The sequence below is a fragment of the Salmo salar genome, chromosome 11 (assembly GCF_965601325.2).
Source record: "Salmo salar chromosome 11, fSalSal1, whole genome shotgun sequence".
NCBI lineage: Eukaryota > Metazoa > Chordata > Actinopteri > Salmoniformes > Salmonidae > Salmo > Salmo salar.
This window is the reverse complement of record NC_138301.1, coordinates 49,015,241-49,041,272: the sequence shown is the minus strand read 5'-3', so window position 1 is coordinate 49,041,272 and position 26,032 is coordinate 49,015,241. Positions and strand designations below refer to the sequence as shown.

At 45.0% G+C, this 26,032-nt stretch overlaps 1 protein-coding gene across 1 annotated transcript in view; it reads left to right on the top strand.

The window, feature by feature from the left end:
• Positions 1 to 8,734: 8,734 nt before the first annotated feature.
• LOC106594939 (DIS3-like exonuclease 1) overlaps positions 8,735 to 26,032 on the top strand; it is a 515,943-nt gene continuing 498,645 nt past the window's right edge. The window contains 5 exon segments of the mRNA XM_082957548.1: positions 8,735 to 8,759; positions 9,008 to 9,161; positions 19,799 to 19,927; positions 20,642 to 20,777; positions 23,719 to 23,886. Coding sequence (XP_082813674.1) covers positions 8,735 to 8,759; positions 9,008 to 9,161; positions 19,799 to 19,927; positions 20,642 to 20,777; positions 23,719 to 23,886 — 612 coding nt within the window.

The following is a 26,032-nucleotide window of genomic DNA, read 5'->3' as shown; positions in this document are numbered from 1 at the left end:
CAGATCCCTGTAGCTACACTGTGGAGCTCCTATACCTAATAACTATAACCTACTACAACTATACTATACTACTACAGTCTACAGATCCCTGTAGCTACACTGTGGTGCTCCTATCCCTAATAACTATAAACTACTACAACTATACTATACTACTACAGTCTACAGATCCCTGTAGCTACACTGTGGGGCTCCTATACCTAATAACGGTAAACTACTACAACTATACTATACTACTACAGTCTACAGATCCCTATAGCTACACTGTGGGGCTCCTATACCTAATAACTATAAACTACTACAACTATACTACTACAGTCTACAGATCCCTGTAGCTACACTGTGGAGCTCCTATACCTAATAACTATAAACTACTACAACTATAATACTACATCTACAGATCACTGCACATTGATGCTCTGCTAGGTTGTCCTTGGGATACTAACAGCCAGCCTGTCCAGTGATCACTCAGGTACCTAGTTAATATAATGTTCTATCAGACTGGTACCTAGTTAATATAATGGTTTATCAGACTGGTAGCTAGTTAATATAATGTTCTATCAGACTGGTACCTAGTTAATATAATGTTCTATCAGACTGGTACCTAGTTAATATAATGGTTTATCAGACTGGTACCTAGTGAATATAATGGTCTATCAGACTGGTACCTAGTGAATATAATGTTCTATCAGACTGGTACCTAGTTAATATAATGTTCTATCATTCACTGAAAAAACAAGGGTTTAAAATGGTTCTTCCTCAGCTCTTAAGGTTCCTTGGAGAACTCTTGCCCGATAAAGAACCTTTGAGTTAAGTGGGGGGTTCTTGGCGTGGCATTTACAGTTCTTCAGAATTCTAAAAGGTTCTGGAAATGTATGAAAGCCTCCAGTTGTGTCCCTTTCATAGCACCCAGCAAATCGGCCAGTGTTAACTAGTGTTGGTTTTTCAGTGTAACATTTTCTAATGTTGATTGAAGAGTTAAATTAACACAGTAAAAAGTTAAATTAACACTGTAAAAGGTTAAATTAACACTGTAAAAAGTTTAACACTCAGGCGTGTAAAAGAACACCAGTGTTGGTGTTAATAACCAGAGTTGAACCAAAGCCATGGCCATCATTATCATATTTCCCAGCATGCTCTATTTCATTTTGCATACACACACACACGCACAACCGTACAAACATAAGTATGTGTGACTGCAGGGACCCCTGTGGCTGTGGTACTGATAGGACACACACACACACACACACACACCCACACACACACACACACACACACGTATAGTATTATTCATAGGATGGAGGGGCTAGTCCTGAATCAAGAGCATCTAGTTGTCGTTGCTGCTGTACAACTCATAATATCTCTCCCAAATGGCACCCTATTGCCTTTATAGTGCACTACTTTAGACCAGAGCCCTATAGGCCATTGCCAAAAGTAGTGCACTTCATAGGGAATAGGGTGCCATTTGGGAAGCATCCAAGGGCATGTTGTCGTACCGCTGTACAACTCATATTCATTCATCTTCAGCTTGACCAAGGTCTTATCATTAAATTAATGATTCAACATTATTCATTGCTTTGAATAAAAATGGCATGAATCCTAAGAGTCATTTATACAGCTCTATTCAGGAACAGGAAGAGACATGAATCATTTAAAAGGAAATAGGTACAGTATATGATAATTACAACTGGATCTGAAACATTTAGAAGAGCAAAAATCTCATTGGACGCAATCATATATCACACACACACGCTCACGCACGCACACACACACACACACACACACACACACACACACACACACACACACACACACACACACACACACACACACACACACACACACACACACACACACACACACACACACACACACACACACACTGTTGAGCAGCATCCTCAAAGCAGAATAAAAAGCCTGCTTAATTAGGCTAAGAGCTTCAGTCGTCAAAAGCTGCATTACTCTGATTGCCAAAGTCCAGTTGTGATGAATACCTCTGTGACATATTGTAATAAAACTATTTCAAATGCACCAGCACCAACCCAGTGGGGACTCATAATGTTCACAAGCACAGTGCTGTTCCGTTAAAATGTTTCTCATTGTCGTAATAGGCCACCTCTGGTTCTTAGAAGTTAACCTGATAGAGAAGTCAGTCTCTTCTCTTCTGTTTTATACGTCACTGGCGTAGCGGAAACCCCCGCAGCACCCGCAAGGCGGTGGGGCCCCACGAGCTCTGGGTTCCAACGCACCCGTCATCTCACACCTATATCTAAATTGTATATATATATTTTTTTATAAATCATTTTGAAGGTAACCCTCCTTTTTAATTTCCACATGTAACAGGTGAGCCAGACAGAAAATATACACTGAACACAAATATAAACACAACATGCAACAATTACAGTTCATATAAGGAAATCAGTCAATTGAAATAAATGAGTAAGGCCCTAATCTATGGATTTCACATGTCTGGGAATACAGGTATACATACTGTATGTTGGTCACAGATACCTTCAAAAAAAAGATAGGGGCGTGGATCAGAAAACCAGTCAGTATCTGGTGTGACCACCATTTGCCTCATGCAGCACAACACATCTCCTTTGCATAGAGTTAATTAGGCTGTTGATTGTGGCCTGTGGAATGTTGTCCCACTCCTCTTCAATGGCTGTGTGAAGTTGCTGGACATTATCGGTAACTGGAGAACGCTGTTGTACACGTCGATCCAGAGCATCCCAAACATGCTCAATGGGTCACATGTCTGGTGAGTATGCAGTGCATCGAAGAACAATGAATTTCTCAGCTTCCAGGAATTCTGTACAGATTCTTGTGACATGGGGCCGTGCATTATCATGCTGAAACATGAGGTGATGGCGGCGGATGAATGGCACGACAATGAGCCTCAGGAAACTACAGTCAGGTCAAGACCCTGGTGAGGATGACAAGCATGCAGATTAGCTTCTCACAGTGTGTGTGGAAATTCTTTGATTGTGCAAACCCACAGTTTCATCAGTTGTCCGGGTGGCTGGCCTCAGACGATCCCGCTGGTGAAGAAGCCGGATGTGGAGGTCCTGGGCTGGCGTGGTTACACATGGTCTGCGGTTGTGAGGCCAGTTGGACATACTGCTAAATTCTCTAAAACAATGTTGGAAGCGGCTTATGGTAGCGAAATGAACATTCAATTCTTTGGCAACAGCTCTGGTGGACATTCCTTCAGTCAGCATGCCAATTGTACACTCCCTCAAAACTTAAGACATGTGTCATTGTGTTGTGTGATAAAACTGCTCATTTTAGAGTGGCCTTTTATTGTCCCCTGCACAAGGTGCACCTGTGTAATTACCATGCTCTTTAATCATCTTCTTGATATGCCACACATGTCAGGTGAATGGAATATTTTGGCAAAGGAGAATTGCTCACTAACAGGGATGTAAACAAATTTGTGCACAACAATTTGAGAGAAATAAGCTTTTTGTTCGTATGGAACATTTCTGGGATCTTATATTTCAGCTCATGAAACATGGGACCAACACTTTACATGCTGCTTTTATATTGTTGTTCAGTATAGTTGTCATACATCTAGTTAGCCTGTTTCTCAGCGGCGTCGGCGGCAGCCCTACCTCTTCCTCCTCACCTAATTGGCTATTAAGTTTTTTTTAAAGTTAGGTGAATCAGGTCGGACTCGGATGGAGAATTAGTGCGTTGTTCAAGCTCGTGCCAAATTACCGAAGATAACCACATCAGCAAAGCTACCCCCTTGCTAGAAGGTCTTATGCAGCAGCAGGACTAGACCGAGACCTCACTGCCCGGCCTGACAATGACAGTGGCCTTGCACCTCCTCTTCTTCCTTCCCCCCGAGAATAGTGACAGTTCCTCTAGTGAGATGCCGGCCCCCCCCTTCTCCTCCTCACAGCTGTCGACTGCCAGAGACCCAGTGGCGCTCATGAGAGCGACCCCCTTTCTGTGGACACTTGTAAATCTACGAGTGATGAGACGGATAGCCCCGACAGCGGGGAGTCTGAGCTCCAATGTGTAATATAATAGGCTACCAGATAAATACTATACATAGCTATAGATAGGCTGGTAGGCTAGACTACAATGTCTGCATAAACAATCCATACTAAACTATTGTTTTGATGGTGGACTGGTTGTATTATTTGTAGTGGGGTGTATTCATGGATGCCAAGGGAAGCCAGGCTTCCCCCCAAAAATTGACAAACCCCCCCCCCCCCCCCCCCATACAAAATAATTGATCTTTCGTCTCTCTATGTTTCATAAATTTCCTTAAATTCGCAAGAGGCTGAATGTATGTCACCGGAGAAAGCAGCCGATCAAATGAATCAGCGCCCCTCTGTCTCAGCATGTGTAGCGTATCTATCTGATGCTGTCTGGTCAACAAGAGTATGACATTGTTGCCAACCATAGCATTGAATGGTATGGGTGGCCAATCAGTGTTGCTCTAAACTGAGTGAGCTCAGCTGTGAATGGTCCTGGCGCACCCAAAAAAAGTGTCAAGGGAAGCCAGTCTGGATTTCGCTTCAGACCAATCACATCACATCCGAAGCCAAACTCATTGACAGAAAAAAAGTACATTGTTGCATCTCGTTGTGTCGTTGTCTTCTGGTGGCTGGTCTGAAAATGTAGAAAACATGACCTTGATTGACCATGCTGTAGGACATGGAACTGTTTGTTCCATCCAATGTTTTGTGGACTTCACAGATCAAATGTTGCACCCTGGTTTTGTAATGAAACAAATGTGTGGTTGAATTTATTCTGCCACTGTCTTCTTATCGTCTCGGCCTTAGGCCTATATATCACGGTGGCAAGGCATATGAACGAACAGGTTACAGAACAAACAATGCAATAGCCTCGTAATTGTTATGTAATTCTACTGTGTTACTTTACATTTTTGCTTTATTTTCTTAACTCTATTTCTTGGACTGCACTGTTGGTTGCACTGTTGGTTGTCCTGTGTGGCTCAGTTGGTAGAGCATGGTGTTTGCAACGCCAGGGTTGTGGGTTCGATTTCCCACGGGGGACCAGTATGGAGGAAAAAATGTAAGTAAACATTTCATGGTAAGATCTACACCTGTTGTATTTGGGCACATGTGACAAATAAAATGTGATTTGGTTTGAATTATCACAACACATAGGTTGTAATATGGCATTTGTTCCTGGCTTGGCCTCTACTGTGATTTCCCCCACACACAACTACTGATTATTCGGCATTAAGAGACTGGCACAAACTTTTTATCCAAGCTGAGAGAGAGAGAGAGAGAGGACTGCTAAGGTAGGCTATAGGCCTACAGGACATGTATATTCTAAATAAATCTATTGGTTACTGATTATTATAAACTGGGTGGTTCCAGCCCTGAATGCTGATTGGCTGACAGCCGTGGTATATCAGACCATATACCACCGTAGGCCTATAGCTTCGTGAAATATAAACGTTAGGATTAACATGAGAAAATGACAACCAAATAAAAAGAAACATTAAAACAAAGCTACAGGCTACTACAAGCACTAGCACCACGTAACCTGATAGACATTTACATTACATTTTAGTCATTTAGCAGACGCTCTTATCCAGAGCGACTTACAGTAGTGAATGCATACATTTCATACATTTTTTTCTCCGTACAGGTCCCCCGTGGGAAACGAACACACAACCCTGGCTTTGCAAACACCATGCTCTTCCAACTGAGCCACACGGGATCAGTTCATTGATAGGCAACCGCCTAGACATTGCAGTTTCAGAACCATGGACAGCCATCAGTAGTATATACTGTGTGAGTGGCTGATGCATAAGATTATTTTGGTTAGGTGGGGGGGGGGGGGGGGGGGCAAACTCAGACTTCGTGGGATTCTGGAGAAACGGCGCTATGCCAGTGGTGTAAGAACATGGTTAGTAAATGAGTTTCTCTTTATCTGACACATTAAAGGAAAGGGAATTCTAGCAATAGCCTAATTAGCAATACAGAATTAAATAGCTGTTGTCATTTGAAATGAAACTGTCCTCATCTGTTCTTAGTAACCAAAAACAGCAACAGTACTAGAGCCTTAAGCCTAGAGCCATCCATCTATAGTGAGTGGTGAATCTGTCCATGTGTCACTATGCACAACACCCCTCTATCTCTCTGCTGCACAACAATGACCAAATTTACAGCTTCCACACAGGGATCAATAGTGATTTGATTGGTGCCTCATTCAACTTGAAGGTCAGAGCAGAAGATCACGGATCCATCCCAAATGGCACCATATTCCCTATATAGTGCACTGCTTTAGACCAGGGTCAGTAGGACTCTGGCACCCTATTCCCTATATAGTGCACTACTTTAGACCTGGGTCAGTAGTACTCTGGCACCCTATTCCCTATATAGTGCACTGCTTTAGACCTGGGTCAGTAGGACTCTGACATCCTATTCCCTATATAGTGCACTGCTTTAGACCTGGGTCATTAGGACTATGGCACCCTATTCCCTATATAGTGCACTGCTTTAGACCTGGGTCAGTAGGACTCTGGCACCCTATTCCCTATATAGTGCACTGCTTTAGACCTGGGTCAGTAGGACTCTGGCACCCTATTCCCTACATAGTGCCCTACTTTCAATCAGCTTTGGTCTATAGTAGTGCACTATATTGGTAATATAGGGAGCCTTTTGGGAATGAAACCCACCTCATTGTAGACCATAACGGCCTCCTGTCAGACCTCATCAACATCAAAAACCCTCCTATTGCTTTGTACATTCACTTTCTCACAGCAACTTGTGAATAAAGTGAACGTTCTCGAATCTTGTCCCAGAGAGACAGTGATAATTCAAGGGGATTCAAGGGATTCAACTCCAACAGGTTTCTAGGCTACTGTAAAATACTTTAACACTGTAACATATTTGATGTGTTTTATGGTTTTTCATAGGACTGTTGGGAGATAATTCCCCCGTTGTGGGCTAAAGGAGATCCAAATAATTGAACAACTCATCAACAATACCTCTCAGCTGGAGGTGTGATGATATAACGTGGTCTTCTTTAGATATAAGCACTTCCTGTCTCATTGTTATGGGCAACATGCTAATAACGTGGTAATTCTAATCAAATGCAGAAATTACCCCTTAAAAAATGCACTCGAATAGAAGCAGATAGGCTACAAAACACAATTCAACCTCAAGGAAGCATACACACAAACACAATACTTTTCAGCATCAATATCTTTGAGGTACCAATCACATTATAGGCTACTCTATCACACCGCAACTAATTAACAAGCATAATCAGACCTTGCAACAACACTTGAGACATAGCAATTATCTCAGCAGCACTTGAGACGTGACACTTACCAAAGACGAGCAATTAATGGGCATTAAAACAGATTGTGGAGAACTTTGCTGAACTCAATGGCATCAGAAAAATCCCGGAGAGAGAGCAGCCTACCTTTTCTGTGTTCTGTGATCTCTTCCTTTCCAGTGACAGTCTTTAGCTGTGTAGCCTATCGTTCAACAGTGTCGTACGCACCTGGTAAATAACAATAATATTTTTCCTGTGACGAAAGTCGATTCAATAGTGGATAAATTGTCGCGTAAGGTTGTACAGTCAAGCCCTTAAAAGCTTCATTTACCTTGGCTCCTCACTTCTGTCGCGCATCGCCTCTATCCTCACTGCAACCGGCGCAGAGCGCGGAGCGTTTAAATACCCGTGACGTCAGGAGGGCTCTCTGGTTCCAGGGTCAGTTCACACTGAAGGCTGTCCATTCACAAAAGGATTTCTATTCCCAATTCAACTGTTCAAACACTTTGGATATAAATAGCTGCTTCTCGTCAGTTTGAAAATAGATGCTGTGTTTTTTTTTTCTTCAATTTTTAATTGTTATTTAAATTAACTTCCTGAATTTACTGACTTTCTATTTGAATTGACCAGCCCTGCATGGACATGTGCCCATTCATAAATATATATTTATATATATTTTTTAATTTATTTAACGTTTATTTAACTAGGAACGTCAGTTAAGAACAAATTCTTATTTACAATGACGGTTTACCAAAAGGCAAAGACCTCCTGCGGGGACAGGGGCCTGGGGCTAAAATAAATACATAAATAAATACAATATAAATATAGGACAAAACACACATCAAAAGAGAGACAACACAACACTTCATAAAGAGATACCTAAAACGGGGACGGGGCCTGGGATTAAAAATTAAAAATAAATTAAATAATATCACGCAATATATCGATAATAATTAATTATAACATCAAAAGATCACATTGGTTTGGATATGATCATTATACAGTTTGATTAACTCACATCTGAAAAAAATATATTTGCATAGAACATTAACATCGGTGGAGAAACAAACTTTTGCATATTATCACAATTAATCAGTTGAGAGCTCAATCATCAGTGCAATTCGCTTTGGCTTTAAATAGACTTAGATTTAGAATGACTTATTTTCCAAAGGGATTTAATTTCTGGTGTCGGGGCAGGGATATACAAGCACATATACCATTAGTCTCATGACAGCGCACTGCATTCAACAAAGGTTTAAACTGGACATTTTAACATATTGTTTTCCGCTTTTCTAAACACACTGGAATTTATCATTTGTAAGAAAAAAAATGTGTGTGTGTGTGTGTGTGTGCGTGCGTGTGTTCGCGTGTGCGTGTGCGTGTGTGTGTGTGTGTGTGTGTGTGTGTGTGTGTGTGTGTGTGTGCGTGTGTATGTGTGTGTGCGTGTGTGTGTACGGAATTGATGACGTCAACTCGACGAGCCCGACGTGGATGTTGTTGACACAGTGCTGCTGTGTTTGCAATGATCTCCATCAGGACATGGTAGAGTCTGAATCTGTTCATACCTACAGAGACAGAGAGCACCCGCTCAAACACCTTCATCATACACTATCCCTCTTCTAGATTGATTAGTTGACAGATTGACCCTCTCTCTCTCTCTCTCTCTCTCTCTCTCTCTCTCTCTCTCTCTCTCTCTCTCCCTCTCTCTCCCTCCCTCCCTGTTCTGTCCTATCAGAAGGCAAGGTGCTGTCTGGAGAGGTAACTCACTATGTGATGCCTGATGCAGGCGTGGTGAGAGACTTTATGGAGATTCTGGAGTTTAGAGAGATCCAGGGGATAGTGTTCACACAGACTGCCTGCCAGGCTGTCCAACACAGCAGAGGACGCAGGTACAGGAGCTACACGCCTACACCCTACATCCCTCCAATGAGATAATTACTGTAACACAGTCTGAGTAGCTAAGCCTACACCCCTCCAATGAGATAATTACTGTAACACAGGTTGAGTAGCTAAGCCTATACCCCTCCAATGAGATAATTACTGTAACACAGGTTGAGTAGCTAGGCCTACACCCCTCCAATGAGATAATTACTGTAACACAAGTTGAGTAGCTAGGCCTACACCCCTCCAATGAGATAATTACTGTAACACAGGTTGAGTAGCTAAGCCTACACCCCTCCAATGAGATAATTACCATAACACAGGTTGAGTAGCTGAGCCTACACCACTCCAATGAGATAATTACTGTAACACAGGTTGAGTAGCTAAGCCTACACCACTCCAATGAGATCATTACTGTAACACAGGTTGAGTAGCTAAGCCTATACCCCTCCAATGAGATAATTACTGTAACACAGGTTGAGTAGCTAAGCCTACACCACTCCAATGAGATAATTACTGTAACACAGGTTGAGTAGCTAAGCCTACACCACTCCAATGAGATAATTACTGTAACACAGGTTGAGTAGCTAAGCCTATACCCCTCCAATGCGATAATTACTGTAACACAGGTTGAGTAGCTAAGCCTATACCACTCCAATGAGATAATTACTGTAACACAGGTTGAGTAGCTAAGCCTATACCCCTCCAATGAGATCATTACTGTAACACAGGTTGAGTAGCTAAGCCTACACCACTCCAATGAGATAATTACCATAACACAGGTTGAGTAGCTAAGCCTATACCCCTCCAATGAGATCATTACTGTAACACAGGTTGAGTAGCTAAGCCTACACCACTCCAATGCGATAATTACTGTAACACAGGTTGAGTAGCTAAGCCTATACCACTCCAATGACGTAGCCCATCTATCATATCAGAGGATGGAGGTACACTAGATCTAAATGCCCAATGGCACATCACCACCAGACAGTAGTAATGAGACGTCTACCATTGGTGTTGGGGTAGACAGTAGTAATGAAACATCTACCATTGGTGTTGGGGAAGACAGTAGTAATGAGACATCTACCATTGGTGTGAGGGCAGACAGTAGTAATGAGACATCTACCATTGGTGTGAGGGCAGACAGTAGTAATGAGACATCTACCATTGGTGTGACGGTAGACAGTAGTAATGAGACATCTACCATTGGTATGAGGGCAGACAGTAGTAATGAGACATCTACCATTGGTGTGAGGGCAGACAGTAGTAATGAGACATCTACCATTGGTGTGCGGGCAGACAGTAGTAATGAGACATCTACCATTGGTGTGAGGGAAGACAGTAGTAATGAGACATCTACCATTGGTGTGAGGGCAGACAGTAGTAATGAGACATCTACCATTGGTGTGAGGGCAGACAGTAGTAATGAGACATCTACCATTGGTGTGAGGGTAGACAGTAATAATGAGACATCTACCATTGGTGTGAGGGCAGACAGTAGTAATGAGACATCTACCATTGGTGTGAGGGTAGACAGTAGTAATGAGATATCTACCATTGGTGTTGGGGTAGACAGTAGTAATGAGACATCTACCATTGGTGTTGGGGCAGACAGTAGTAATGAGACTGTAACGGCTGTCGGGAGAGAGAGTAGACCAAGGCGCAGCGGAGTTAGTGTTCATCATGATTTTAATTGAACAACGTGAACACTATACAAAAACAAGAAATGAGAAAACTGACAGCCAAACAGTCCTGTCAGGTGCAAAACACTCAACAGAAACAATTACCCACAAAACCCAAAGGAAAAACATGCTCCTTATGTGTGACTCCCAATCAGCAACAACGAACTTCAGCTGTGCCTGATTGGGAGCCACACACGGCCCAAAACAAAGAAATACAAAAAACATAGAAAACGAACATAGAACGCCCACCCAATGTAACACCCTGGCCTAACCAAAATAAAGAACAAACAACCCCTCTCTATGGCCAGGGCGTTACAGTACCCCCCCCAAGGTGCGGACTCCGGCCGCAAAACCTGACACTGAAGGGGAGGGTGGGCCTTCTTACGGCGGCGGCTCAGGTGCGGGACGTGGCCTCTGCTCCACCCTCGGCGTCGCCCTCTTAGGCGGCGCACCTGGCCGCGCCGAAGGTCTGGTGGGCGACCCTGACTGCGCCCGGCTGGCGGGCGGTGATAGCTGCGCCTGGCTGGCGGGCGGTGATGGTTGCGCCCGGCTGGCGGGCGACCCTTGTTGCGCCCGGCTGGCGGGCGGTGATGGCTGCGCCCGGCTGGCGGGCGTCCCTGGCTGCGCCCGGCTGGCGGGCGTCCCTGGCGGCTCCGGCGGCACTGACCCAGGATTCAGCAGGCTGAGGAGACATGTAAGAGGCCTGGCCCTAGGCGCAGGCACAGGACTCACCGGGCTGACAGGCGGCTCCGGACAGGCGAGCGGCTCTGGCGGCTCCGGACAGGTGGGCGACTCTAGACAGGCGGGTGGCTCTGGCGGCTCCGGACAGGCGGGCGGCTCTGGTGGCTCCGGACAGGCGGGCGGCTCTGGCGGCTCCGGACAGGCGGGCGGCTCTGGCGGCTCCTGACTGGCGGGCAGCTCTGGCGGCTCTGGACTGGCGAGACCCACTGGAGGCCTAGTCCTAGGAGGCGGCACAGGACGGATCAGGATGGGGAGACCCACTGGAGGCCTGGTCCGAGGAGGAGGCACAGGCTTAACCAGGATGGGGAGACCCACTGGAGGCCTAGTCCTGGGAGGTGGCACAGGACGGACCAGGCTGGAGAGATCCACTGGAGGCCTGGTCCGAGGAGGCACAGGATAAACCGGGCTGTGGGGGAGCACTGGAGTTCTAGACTTGACGCTCTTTACCCATACTCCAGGCTGAATGCCCACTTTGGCCCGGCACGGGCGGAGAGCAGGCATTGGGCGAACTGGACCCTCCCAGCGCCCTGGAGACACAGTGCGTAGAGCTGGTGCAGGATACCCTGGCCCGAAAAGGCGCACTGGAGACCAGACGCGCTGAGCTGGCACAACCCGGCCTGGCTCGATGCCTGCCCTCGCATGGCACTTGCGGGGGGCTGGCCTATAGCGCACCGGGCTATACACGCGTACTGGGGACACCGTGCGCTTTACCGCATAACACGGTGTCTGACCAGTACTGTGCTGCCTCCTGTAAGCATGGGGAGTTGGCTCAGGTCTACCGCCTGACTCCGCCAATCTCCCCGTGTGCCCCCCCCCCCCACAATTTTTTTTGTGGCTGCCTCCCGTGTCCGTTGCGCTCCCTCTCTCCGTACCAGCGCCTCTCAGCTCTCAACTCTTCTATTTCCCATTGCGGGCGGCGATAATCCCCCGCTTGAGCCCATGGTCCTTTCCCATCCAGGATTTCCTCCCAAGTCCACGACTCCAGATAGCTTTTCTCCTGGTGCCTCTCCTTGTGCTGCTCCTTCCTCCGCTGCTTGGTCTGTTTTTGGTGGGTAATTCTGTAACGGCTGTCGGGAGAGAGAGTAGACCAAGGCGCAGCGGAGTTAGTGTTCATCATGATTTTAATTGAACAACGTGAACACTATACAAAAACAAGAAATGAGAAAACTGACAGCCAAACAGTCCTGTCAGGTGCAAAACACTCAACAGAAACAATTACCCACAAAACCCAAAGGAAAAACATGCTCCTTATGTGTGACTCCCAATCAGCAACAACGAACTTCAGCTGTGCCTGATTGGGAGCCACACATGGCCCAAAACAAAGAAATACAAAAAACATAGAAAACGAACATAGAACGCCCACCCAATGTAACACCCTGGCCTAACCAAAATAAAGAACAAAAAAACCCTCTCTATGGCCAGGGCGTTACAGAGACATCTACCATTGGTGTGAGGGTAGACAGTAGTAATGAGACATCTACCATTGGTGTTGGGGTAGACAGTAGTAATGAGACATCTACCATTGGTGTTGGGGTAGACAGTAGTAATGACACATCTACCATTGGTGTTGGGGCAGACAGTAGTAATGAGACATCTACCATTGGTGTGAGGGTAGACAGTAGTAATGAGACAGCTACCATTGGTGTGAGGGTAGACAGTAGTAATGAGACATCTACCATTGGTGTTGGGGCAGACAGTAGTAATGAGACATCTACCATTGGTGTGAGGGTAGACAGTAGTAATGAGACATCTACCATTGGTGTGAGGGCAGACAGTAGTAATGAGACATCTATCATTGTTGTCAATGACTATGTCATGGGTACAGAACAGTACACCTCTCCAATGACTATGTCATGGGTACAGAACAGTACACCTCTCCAATGACTATGTCAGGGGTACAGAACAGTACACCTCTCCAATGACTATGTCATGGGTACAGAACAGTACACCTCTCCAATGACTATGTCATGGGTACAGAACAGTACACCTCTCCAATGACTATGTCATGGGTACAGAACAGTACACCTCTCAAATGACTATGTCATGGGTACAGAACAGGTCATCTCTCCAATGACTATGTCATGGGTACAGAACAGTACACCTCTCCAATGACTATGTCAGGGGTACAGAACAGTACACCTCTCCAATGACTATGTCATGGGTACAGAACAGTACACCTCTCCAATGACTATGTCATGGGTACAGAACAGTACATCTCTCCAATGACTATGTCATGGGTACAGAACAGTACTGTCCTACCAAGCAAAAGAGCAGTAACTGCTCATAGAGGGAAACTGAGAAAATGACTTCCAAGGTTTTTTTTATTGTCCAGCCAAATGAATTGTAGGCAGATCATTGGAGATGTGTTTATCTGTTGTCTTACTATGAGGTAACGTTTTATTCATATTCATATTTATTCAAGTAATAATCACTTATGAAATTGTAACCCCTGCCATGACCCTAGACGGCAGTTACTGCCTTCTTGCTGGGTACACCCACTGGAATACGATTCCACAACGAATAGTTTGATACTTTTATCAGCAAAGAACAATAAATAATAGCAAGGTAAACCGTTGACACTGCAGCCCAAAGCAGGGTGACACCAAGGTAAACCGTAGACACTGCAGCCCAAAGCTCAGTGACACCAAGGTAAACCGTAGACACTGCAGCCCAAAGCTCAGTGACACCAAGGTAAAAGGCAGTAACTGACGTGAGTGATGCCAGTTGCTGACGTGAGTGATGCCAGTTACTGACGTGAGTGATGCCAGTCACTGAAGTGAGTGATGCCAGTCGCTGACGTGAGTGATGCCAGTCGCTGACGTGAGTGATGCCAGTCGCTGACGTGAGTGATGCCAGTCGCTGACGTGAGTGATGCCAGTTACTGCCTTTTTCCTTGGTTCCAATGTAACTTTTTGCATTTACTGCAGACATGAACCCCCATTTTCTCCATAACACAACACAATGGAGGTAGGATATTTGTCCACATGATAAAGCAGGTATTTCATGTATAAAAAACTTATCATAACTCATTTTTGACCAAATGTGCAGTTACTGCACTTTTGCTTGGTAGGGCAGAGTAGACCTACACATTATGACATATCTATCCTAGTGTAGGACACCTGTGTATTACACCTATATCTTATGATATACAGTAGAAGTCAGAAGTTTACATACGCTTAGGTTGGAGTCATTCAAACTCGTTTTTCAACCACTCCACAAATTTCTTGTTAACAAACTATAGGACATCTACTTTGTGCATGACACAAGTAATTTTTCCAACAATTGTTTACAGACAGATTAATTCACTGTATCACAATTCCAGTGGGTCAGAAGTTTACATACACTAAGTTGACTGTGCCTTTAAACAGCTTGGAAAATTCCAGAAAACGATGTAATGCCTTTAGAAGCTTCTGATAGGCTAATTGACATCATTTGAGTCAATTGGAGGTGTACCTGTGGATGTATTTCAAGGCCGACCTTCAAACTCAGTGACTCTTTGCTTGACATCATGTGAAAATCAAAAGAAATCTGCCAAGACCTCATAAAAAAATTGTAGACCTCCACAAGTCTGGTTCATCTTTGGAAGCAATTTCCAAACGCCTGAAGGTACCACGTTCATCTGTACAAACAATAGCACGCAAGTATAAACACCATGAGACCACGCAGCCGTCATACCGCTCAGGAAGGAGACACGTTCTGTCTCCTAGATATGAACGTACTTTGGTGCGAAAAGTGCAAATCAATCCCAGAACAACAGCAAAGGACCTTGTGAAGATGCTGGAGGAAACAGGTACAAAATAATCTATATCCACCGTAAAACGAGTCCTATATCGACATAACCTGAAAGGCCACTCAGCAAGGAAGAAGCCACTGCTCCAAAACCGCCATAAAAAAGCCAGACTACGGTTTGCAACTGCACATGGGGACAAAGACCGTACTTTTTAGAGAAATGTCCTCTGGTCTGATGAAACAAAAATATAACTTTTTGGCCATAATTACCATCGTTATGTTTGGAGGAAAAAGGGGGAGGCTTGCAAGCTGAAAAACACCATTCCAACCGTGAAGCATGGGGGTGGCAGCATCATGTTGTGGGGGTGCTTTGCTGCAGGAGGGACTGGTGCACTTCACAAAATAGATGGCATCATGAGGTAGGAAAATTAAGTGGATATATTGAAGCAACATCTCAAGACATCAGTCAGGAAGTTGAAGCTTGGTCGCAAATGGGTCTTCCAAATGGACAAAGACCCCAAGCATACTTCCAAAGTTGTGGCAAAATGGCTTAATAAGGACAACAAAGTCAAGGTATTGGAGTGGCCATCACAAAGCCCTGACCTCAATCCCATAGAAAATGTATGGGCAGAACTGAAAAAGTGTGTGAGAGCAAGGAGGCCTAGAAAACTGACTCAGGTACACCAGCTCTGTCAGGAGGAATGGGCCAACATTCACCCAACTTATTGTGGGAAGCTTGTGGAAGGCTACCCAAAACATTTGACCCAAGTTAAACAATTTAAAGGCAATGCTACCAAATACTAATTGAGTGTATGTAAACTTCTGACCCACTGGGAATGTGATAAAATAAATAAAAGCTGAAATAAATCATTCTCTCTACTATTATTCTGACATTTCACAGTCTGAAAATAAAGTGGTGATCCTAACTGACCTAAGACAGGGATTTTTTACTCTGATTAAATGTCAGGAATTGTGAAGAACGAGTTTAAATGTATTTGGGTAAGGTGTATGTAAACTTCTGACTTCAACTGTATCTGTCATAGTGGAGGACACAGGTGTAATAGAACTAAATGGCCAATGGCACATCCTCAACACTGCCTCAAAGACAGCTCTTTAGTTCTACACAGCCACGGCCATGCCGAGAACTCTCTGAGGCAATGTGTAGTGTAGGCTCAAGTCCTAGTCAGAGGTGATCGAGTGACACTTAGAGGGCAAATAAGGCAACTTCCTCCATATTACCTTTAATAAAAATTCACCTATCGAGGGTGGGTAAAAAACAACCTCATTATAACACAGCTATGCTGATCAAGCTAAACAGGATGTAGCCTGTGGATGAATAATGTAGCCACTACTGGTTATTACACAGCCCTTCTAACAGTATACAGCAACGGTTCTTATACATACACATACATTGGTGTTTGTTCTTGACAAAGTTGATGACTTAGTGTAAATAACAGTCCCTGTAGACTTTCAGCAGCCTCGTGCTGGTCGCCTTTTGTTCTGTTAGCTCCTGTTTTATAAATCTGTTGCATCGTTAACGTGATGAGGCTTCACTTTTCAGAGTCTTCGGTTTTGTGTGTGTGTGTATGCGTACGACTGTGTGTGTGTGTGTGTTGTGCTGATGTCATGCTGTGTAGTTGGTTAATTGCAGAGCTCTATTCACTACAACACACATGGGACCCCAGGACGAACCGCTGAGTCAGGAAGTCAGGGAGACTCTGTTATATCGACTGACACTATCCTGTTACACACTCTTTCAAGTTGGTAGGAAAGCTTTGTATTGAGTTAGGTTATTACATACTGTAGGCTACAAGGTTATTAGGCTACATACTGTAGACTACAAGGTTATTAGGCTACATGCTGTAGGCTACAAGGTTATTAAGCTACATACTGTAGGCCACAAGGTTATTAAGCTACATACTGTAGGCTACAAGGTTATTAGGCTCCATACTGTAGGCTACAAGGTTATTAGGCTACATACTGTAGGCTACAAGGTTATTAGGCTACATACTGTAGGCTACAAGGTTATTTGGCTCCATACTGTAGGCTACAAGGTTATTAGGCTACATACTGTAGGCTACAAGGTTATTAGGCTACATACTGTAGGCTACAAGGTTATTAGGCTGCATACTGTAAACTACAAGGTTATTAGGCTCCATACTGTATGCTACAAGGTTATTAGGCTACATACTATAGGCTACAAGGTTATTAGGCTACATACTGTAGGCTACAAGGTTATTAAGCTACATACTGTAGGCTACAAGGTTATTAGGCTACATACTGTATGTTACAAGGTTATTAGGCTACATACTGTAAGCTACAAGGTTATTAGGCTACATACTGTATGTTACAAGGTTATTAGGCTACATACTGTATGCTACAAGCTTATTAGGCTATATACTGTATGTTACAAGGTTATTAGGCTACATACTGTATGCTACAAGGTTATTAGGCTACATACTGAATGTTATTATGCTACATACTGTAGGCTACAAGGTTATTAGGCTACAGGGTTATTAGGCTCCATACTGGATGCTACAAGGTTATTAGGCTACTTACTGTAAGCTACAAGGTTATTAGGCTACATACTGTATGTTACAAGGTTATTAGGCTACATACTGTATGCTACAAGGTTATTAGGCTACATACTGTATGCTACAAGGTTATTAGGCTACATACTGTATGCTACAAGGTTATTAGGCTACATACTGTATGTTACAAGGTTATTAGGCTACATACTGTATGTTACAAGGTTATTAGGCTACATACTGTATGTTACAAGATTATTAGGCTACATACTGTAAGCTACAAGGTTATTAGGCTCCATACTGTATGCTACAAGGTTATTAGGCTACATACTGAAGGTCGTTCTCCACTAACATCAAGGCGGTGACCCGATCCTGTAGGTTCATGCTCTACAACATTCGCAGAGTACGACCCTGCCTCACACAGGAAGCGGCGCAGGTCCTAATCCAGGCACTTGTCATCTCCCGTCTGGATTACTGCAACTCGCTGTTGGCTGGGCTCCCTGCCTGTGCCATTAAACCCCTACAACTCATCCAGAACGCCGCAGCCCGTCTGGTGTTCAACCTTCCCAAGTTCTCTCACGTCACCCCGCTCCTCCGCTCTCTCCACTGGCTTCCAGTTGAAGCTCGCATCCGCTACAAGACCATGGTGATTGCCTACGGAGCTGTGAAGGGAACGGCACCTCCATACCTTCAGGCTCTGATCAGGCCCTACACCCAAACAAGGGCACTGCGTTCATCCACCACTGGCCTGCTGGCCCCCCTACCTCTGAGGAAGCACAGTTCCCGCTCAGCCCAGTCAAAACTGTTCGCTGCTCTGGCACCCCAATGGTGGAACAAGCTCCCTCACGACGCCAGGACAGCGGAGTCAATCACCACCTTCCGGAGACACCTGAAACCCCACCTCTTTAAGGAATACCTAGGATAGGATAAAGTAATCCTTCTAACCCCCCCCCCCCCCTTAAAATATTTAGATGCACTATTGTAAAGTGGTTGTTTCACTGGATATCATAAGGTGAATGCACCATTTTGTAAGTCGCTCTGGATAAGAGCGTCTGCTAAATGACTTAAATGTAAATGTAATGTAAATGTTATTAGGCTACATACTGTATGCTACAAGGTTATTAGGCTACATACTGTATGCTACAAGGTTATTAGGCTACATACTGTATGCTACAAAGTTATTAAGCTACATACTGTGGGCTACAAGGTTATTAGTCTACAAGGTTATTAGCAGGGGTGGAAAAAGTACCCAATTGTCATACTTGAGTAAAAGTAAAGATCCCTTAATAGAAAATGACTCAAGTAAAATACTACTTGAATAAAAGTCTAAAAGTATTTGGTTTTAAATATACTTAAGTATTGCAAATAAATATAATTTCTAAAATATAGTTAATTATCAAAAGTCAAAGTAAAAGTATAAATCATTTTAATTCCTTATATAAAGCAAACCAGGCGGCATAACTTTCTTGTGTTTTTAATTTACAAATAGCCAGGGGCATGCTCCAACACTCAGACATCATTTACAAACCAAGCATGTGTTTAGTGAGTCCACCAGATCAGAGGCAGTAGTGTGTGAATTAGACAATTTTCCTGTCCTGCTAAGCGTTCAAAATTGAACGAGTACTTTTAGGTGTCAGGGAAAATGTACGGAGTAAAAAGTACATAATTTTCTTTAGGAATGTAATGAAGTAAAAGTTGTCAAAAATATAAATAGTAAAGTACAGATACCCCGAAAAACTACTTAAGTAGTACTTTCAAGTATTTTTACTGAAATACTTTACACCACTGCTGTAGCTGGTGTCAAATCTAGGACCATACTTCATGAGTTGCCCTCTCGCTATTTCTTGTTAACTTCTTAACTTTTACGTTGTTTATGTAATGTCTACTATTTTAAGGTATTTGTTTTATCACACTTTATATCAGCATTACGATGCACTTTGAGTAGAAATTAATTGTTTCTATCAGGCAGTACAACCGGCTACGCAGCTTGCTGAAGGACCCCCGTCATCACTGTATCCTGTTTGCCAACGAGTTCCAGGAGTATTCCTACTGCCCCAGAGAAAAGGGAGAGCCGCAGGACAAATGGCAGACCAGGTGAGTGGCCTTCCTACACCACCTCCTCCGTCTTCATCCTCCTTCTTCTTCTCCTCTGCCTTCATCCTCCTCCTTCATCCTCTTCCGCCTTCATCCTCCTCTTCATCATCCTCCTCCTCCGACTTCTTCCTCCTTCTCCTACTCCTCTGCCTTCATCCCCCTCTGCCTTCATCCTCCTCCTCCTCTTCCCCCTTCATCATCCTCCTTCATCCTCCTCCGACTGTAAAACCCAATATTAAGCCAGTTAATACAAGTCAAGTTTGTTGCCATTTGTAGGTACATAATACGTACATTGGAATTGTGTGTGTGTGTTTAGACATCACTCTGTGTATGTGTATGGTAATGCAGGTGTGTCCTTGTCTCCCTCCTGTAGGTGTGTGTGTGTGTGTTTAGACATCACTCTGTGTATGTGTATGGTAATGCAGGTGTGTCCTTGTCTCCCTCCTGTAGGTGTGTGTGTGTGTGTATGGTAATGCAGGTGAGTCCTTGTCTCCCTCCTGTAGGTGTGTGTGTGTGTGTATGGTAATGCAGGTGTGTCCTTGTCTCCCTCCTGTAGGTGTGTGTGTGTGTGTATGGTAATGCAGGTGTGTCCTTGTCTCCCTCCTGTAGGTGTGTGTCTGTGTGTATGGTAATGCAGGTGTGTCCTTGTCTCCCTCCTGTAGGTGTGTGTGTGTGTGTATGGTAATGCAGGTGTGTCCTGTCTCCCTCCTGTAGGTGTGTGTACCATGCTGCGGTGTGGTACCATGACCACCTGGCAGGTCTGAAGCCAGTAGTGATGATCACTGAAGACCAGACCGCTGTGGCAGAGTACAGCAGCCTCAACTGTGGTGTCTATGTCCTCTGTACACAGGTACACTATAGTACACACAGCCTTAACTGTGCTGTCTACGTCCTCTGTACACAGGTACACTATAGTATACACAGCCTCAACTGTGGTGTCTACGTCCTCTGTACACAGGTACACTATAGTACACACAGCCTTAACTGTGGTGTCTATGTCCTCTGTACACAGGTACACTATAGTATACACAGCCTCAACTGTGGTGTCTATGTCCTCTGTACACAGGTACACTATAGTACACACAGCCTCAACTGTGGTGTCTATGTCCTCTGTACACAGGTACACTATAGTACACACAGCCTCAACTGTGGTGTCTACGTCCTCTGTACACAGGTACACTATAGTATACACAGCCTCAACTGTGGTGTCTACGTCCTCTGTACACAGGTACACTATAGTACACACAGCCTTAACTGTGGTGTCTATGTCCTCTGTACACAGGTACACTATAGTATACACAGCCTCAACTGTGGTGTCTATGTCCTCTGTACACAGGTACACTATAGTACACACAGCCTCAACTGTGGTGTCTATGTCCTCTGTACACAGGTACACTATAGTATACATAGCCTCAACTGTGGTGTCTATGTCCTCTGTACACAGGTACACAATAGTACACACAGCCTTAACTGTGGTGTCTATGTCCTCTGTACACAGGTACACTATAGTACACACTGCCTCAACTGTGGTGTCTATGTCCTCTGTACACAGGTACACTATAGTACACACAGCCTCAACTGTGGTGTCTACGTCCTCTGTACACAGGTACACTATAGTACACACAGCCTCAACTGTGGTGTCTATGTCCTCTGTACACAGGTACACTATAGTACACACAGCCTTAACTGTGGTGTCTATGTCCTCTGTACACAGGTACACTATAGTACATACAGCCTCAACTGTGGTGTCTATGTCCTCTGTACACAGGTACAACACTATAGTATACACAGACTCAACTGTGGTGTCTATGTCCTCTGTACACAGGTACACTATAGTACACACAGCCTCAACTGTGGTGTCTACGTCCTCTGTACAAAGTACACTATAGTACACACAGCCTCAACTGTGGTGTCTATGTCCTCTGTACACAGGTACACTATAGTACACACAGCCTTAACTGTGGTGTCTATGTCCTCTGTACACAGGTACACTATAGTACACACAGCCTCAACTGTGGTGTCTATGTCCTCTGTACACAGGTACAACACTATAGTATACACAGCCTTAACTGTGGTGTCTACGTCCTCTGTACACAGGTACACTATAGTACACACAGCCTCAACTGTGGTGTCTATGTCCTCTGTACACAGGTACACTATAGTACACACAGCCTTAACTGTGGTGTCTATGTCCTCTGTACACAGGTACACTATAGTACATACAGCCTCAACTGTGGTGTCTATGTCCTCTGTACACAGGTACAACACTATAGTATACACAGACTCAACTGTGGTGTCTATGTCCTCTGTACACAGGTACACTATAGTACACACAGCCTCAACTGTGGTGTCTACGTCCTCTGTACACAGGTACACTATAGTACACACAGCCTCAACTGTGGTGTCTATGTCCTCTGTACACAGGTACACTATAGTACACACAGCCTTAACTGTGGTGTCTATGTCCTCTGTACACAGGTACACTATAGTACACACAGCCTCAACTGTGGTGTCTATGTCCTCTGTACACAGGTACAACACTATAGTATACACAGCCTTAACTGTGGTGTCTACGTCCTCTGTACACAGGTACACTATAGTATACACAGCCTCATTAGGTTAAAGGTGAACTCAGCAATATGACATTATACACACAGTCCAGACCAGGGTAAAGATGGATTCAGCAATATGATCTCTCCAGGTACCCAAATGCCTGTTCTGCCCTTCAATGGTGCTTACATGATTAAAGATGCACCCATGACATACTGTATACTGAACCTCTATAGGTGAATACATGGGTAATGAGAACCCTGCTGAATACTGAACCTCTATAGGTGAATACATGGGTAATGAGAACCCTGCTGTATGCTGATCCTCTATAGGTGAATACATAGGTAATGATAACCCTGCTCTATACCCCACTATAGGTGAATACATAGGTAATAATAACCCTGCTGTATACTCCACTATAGCTGAATACATAGGTAATGAGAACCCTGCTGAATACTGATCCTCTATAGGTGAATACATGGGTAATGAGAACCCTGCTGTATACTCCACTATAGCTGAATACATAGGTAATGAGAACCCTGCTGAATACTGATCCTCTATAGGTGAATACATGGGTAATGAGAACCCTGCTGTATACTGATCCTCTATAGGTGAATACATGGGTAATGAGATCCCTGCTGTATACTGATCCTCTATAGGTGAATACATGGGTAATGAGAACCCTGCTGTATACTGATCCTCTGTAGGTGAATACATGGGTAATGAGAACCCTGCTGAATACTGATCCTCTATAGGTGAATACATGGGTAATGAGAACCCTGCTGTATACTCCACTATAGCTGAATACATAGGTAATGAGAACCCTGCTGTATACTGATCCTCTATAGGTGAATACATGGGTAATGACAACCCTGCTGAATACTGATCCTCTATAGGCGAATACCTGGGTAATGGAACCTCAGGGAACATCAGTCAAAAGGACCCATACAAGAATCCGGGTTGGGTTCAGATCAGTTTCATTCAGTTGGTATAGTGTTGTCGGTCCTGTGTGGCTCCGTTGGTAAGAGTGAGACCCAAGGTTGTGGGTTGAATTCCCCCGCAGGGATCACATAGCCTACACCTACTAAACATAGGATAAAACATCTCCTATATTATCAGCCGGTGTATCATTACCTTGTGCATGTCTCTTGGTCTTCAGGAGCACAGAACTAGAATGAGTAGAACTGGCCCTGCCCATTCCAGCCAATCAGGGCATAATGAGATTCTGTTTCTATGTTCAGGAGTACCTACAGACGTTCTGGCCGGAGCTGCAGGCTGCCCTGGAGCTGTACTGCTCCATCGCTCAGTCCCTGCAGGAGAAAGGGAGCGAGGGGACGGAGAGAGAGTACACTGAACACCTGCCTGCCGAGGTCCTGGAGGCTGGCATTAAGTCTGGCCGATACATACAGGTAGGTGGAGGGTGGAGGCCGGCATTAAGTCTGGCCGATACATACAGGTAGGTGGAGGGTGGAGGGTGGAGGCTGGCATTAAGTCTGGCCGATACATACAGGTAGGTGTAGGGTGGAGGCTGGCATTAAGTCTGGCCGATACATACAGGTAGGTGGAAGGTGGAGGCTGGCATTAAATCTGGCTGATACATACAGGTAGGTGGAGGGTGGAGGCTGGCATTAAGTCTGGCCGATACATAACAGGTAGGTGGAGGCTGGCATTAAGTCTGGCTGATACATACAGGTAGGTGGAGGGTGGAGGCTGGCATTACGTCTGGCCGATACATACAGGTAGGTTGAGGCTGGCATTAAGTCTGGCTGATACATACAGGTAGGTTGAGGCTGGCATTAAGTCTGGCTGATTCATACAGGTAGGTAGAGGGTGCAGGCTGGCATTAAGTCTGGCCGATACATACAGATAGGTGGAGGGTGGAGGCTGGCATTAAGTCCGGCCGATACATACAGGTAGGTGGAGGGTGGAGGCTGGCATTAGGTCCGGCCGATACATACAGGTAGGTGAACGGTGGAGGCTGGCATTAGGTCTGGCCGATACATACAGGTAGGTGGAGGGTGGAGGCTGGCATTAAGTCTGGCTGATACATACAGGTAGGTGGAGGGTGGAGGCCGGCATTAAGTCTGGCCGATACATACAGGAAGGTGGAGGGTGGAGGCTGGCATTAAGTCTGGCCGATACATACAGGTTGGTGTAGGGTAGAGGCTGGCATTAAGTCTGGCTGATACATACAGGTAGGTAGAGGGTGGAGGCTGGCATTAAGTCTGGCCGATACATACAGGTAGGTGGAGGGTGGAGGCTGGCATTAAGTCTGGCCGATACATACAGGTAGGTGGAGGGTGGAGGCTGGCATTAAGTCTGGCTGATACCTACAGGTAGGTGGAGGGTGGAGGCTGGCATTAAGTCTGGCTGATATATACAGGTAGGTGGAGGGTGGAGGCTGGCATTAAGTCTGGCCGAAATATACAGGTAGGTGGAGGGTGGAGGCTGGCATTAAGTCTGGCCGATACATACAGGTAGGTGGAGGGTGGAGGCTGGCATTAGGTCTGGCCGATACATACAGGTAGGTGGAGGGTGGAGGCTTGTATTTAGTCTGGCCGATACATACAGGTAGGTGGAGGGTGGAGGCTGGCATTAAGTCTGGCCGATACATACAGGTAGGTGGAGGGTAGGCTGGCATTAGGTCTGGCCGATACATAGGGGTAGGTGGAGGGTGGAGGCTGGCATTAGGTCTGGCCGATACATACAGGTAGGTGGAGGGTGGAGGCTTGTATTTAGTCTGGCCGATACATACAGGTAGGTGGAGGGTGGAGGCTGGCATTAAGTCTGGCCGATACATACAGGTAGGTGGAGGGTAGGCTGGCATTAGGTCTGGCCGATACATAGGGGTAGGTGGAGGGTGGAGGCTGGCATTAAGTCTGGCCGATACATACAGGTAGGTGGAGGGTGGAGGCTGGCATTAGGTCTGGCCGATACATACAGGTAGGTGGAGGGTGGAGGCTGGCATTAAGTCTGGCCGATACATACAGGTAGGTGGAGGCTGGCATTAGGTCTGGCCGATACATACAGGTAGGTGGAGGGTGGAGGCTGGCATTAAGTCTGGCTGATACATACAGGTAGGTAGAGGGTGGAGGGGGCATGTGTGTGTTTGAACAGCAGTGTGTGTGTGGGTGTTTACAAGCGTGTGTGTTTGTGTGTGTTTGTGGCAGAAGCACAGTGGCCACCAACCTGATCATTGTAACATCTCTCCTCAGTGGAACATAAAGTCATGAAGACTGTTGGACGTGTGGCTCTTTACTTCAAACTACACTCAGATGTGAAGGTCCTCCTCTTTACTCCAAACTACACTCAGATGTGAAGGTCCTCCTCTTTACTCCAAACTACACCCAGATGTGAAGGTCCTCCTCTTTACTCCAAACTACACCCAGATGTGAAGGTCCTCCTCTTTACTCCAAACTACACCCAGATGTGAAGGTCCTCCTCTTTACTCCAAACTACACTCAGATGTGAAGGTCCTCCTCGACAGCCATTTTGAGGCCTACAAACACAACAACCTTGGAGAAAAGCAAACACCAAAAACACAAAGAAATACAC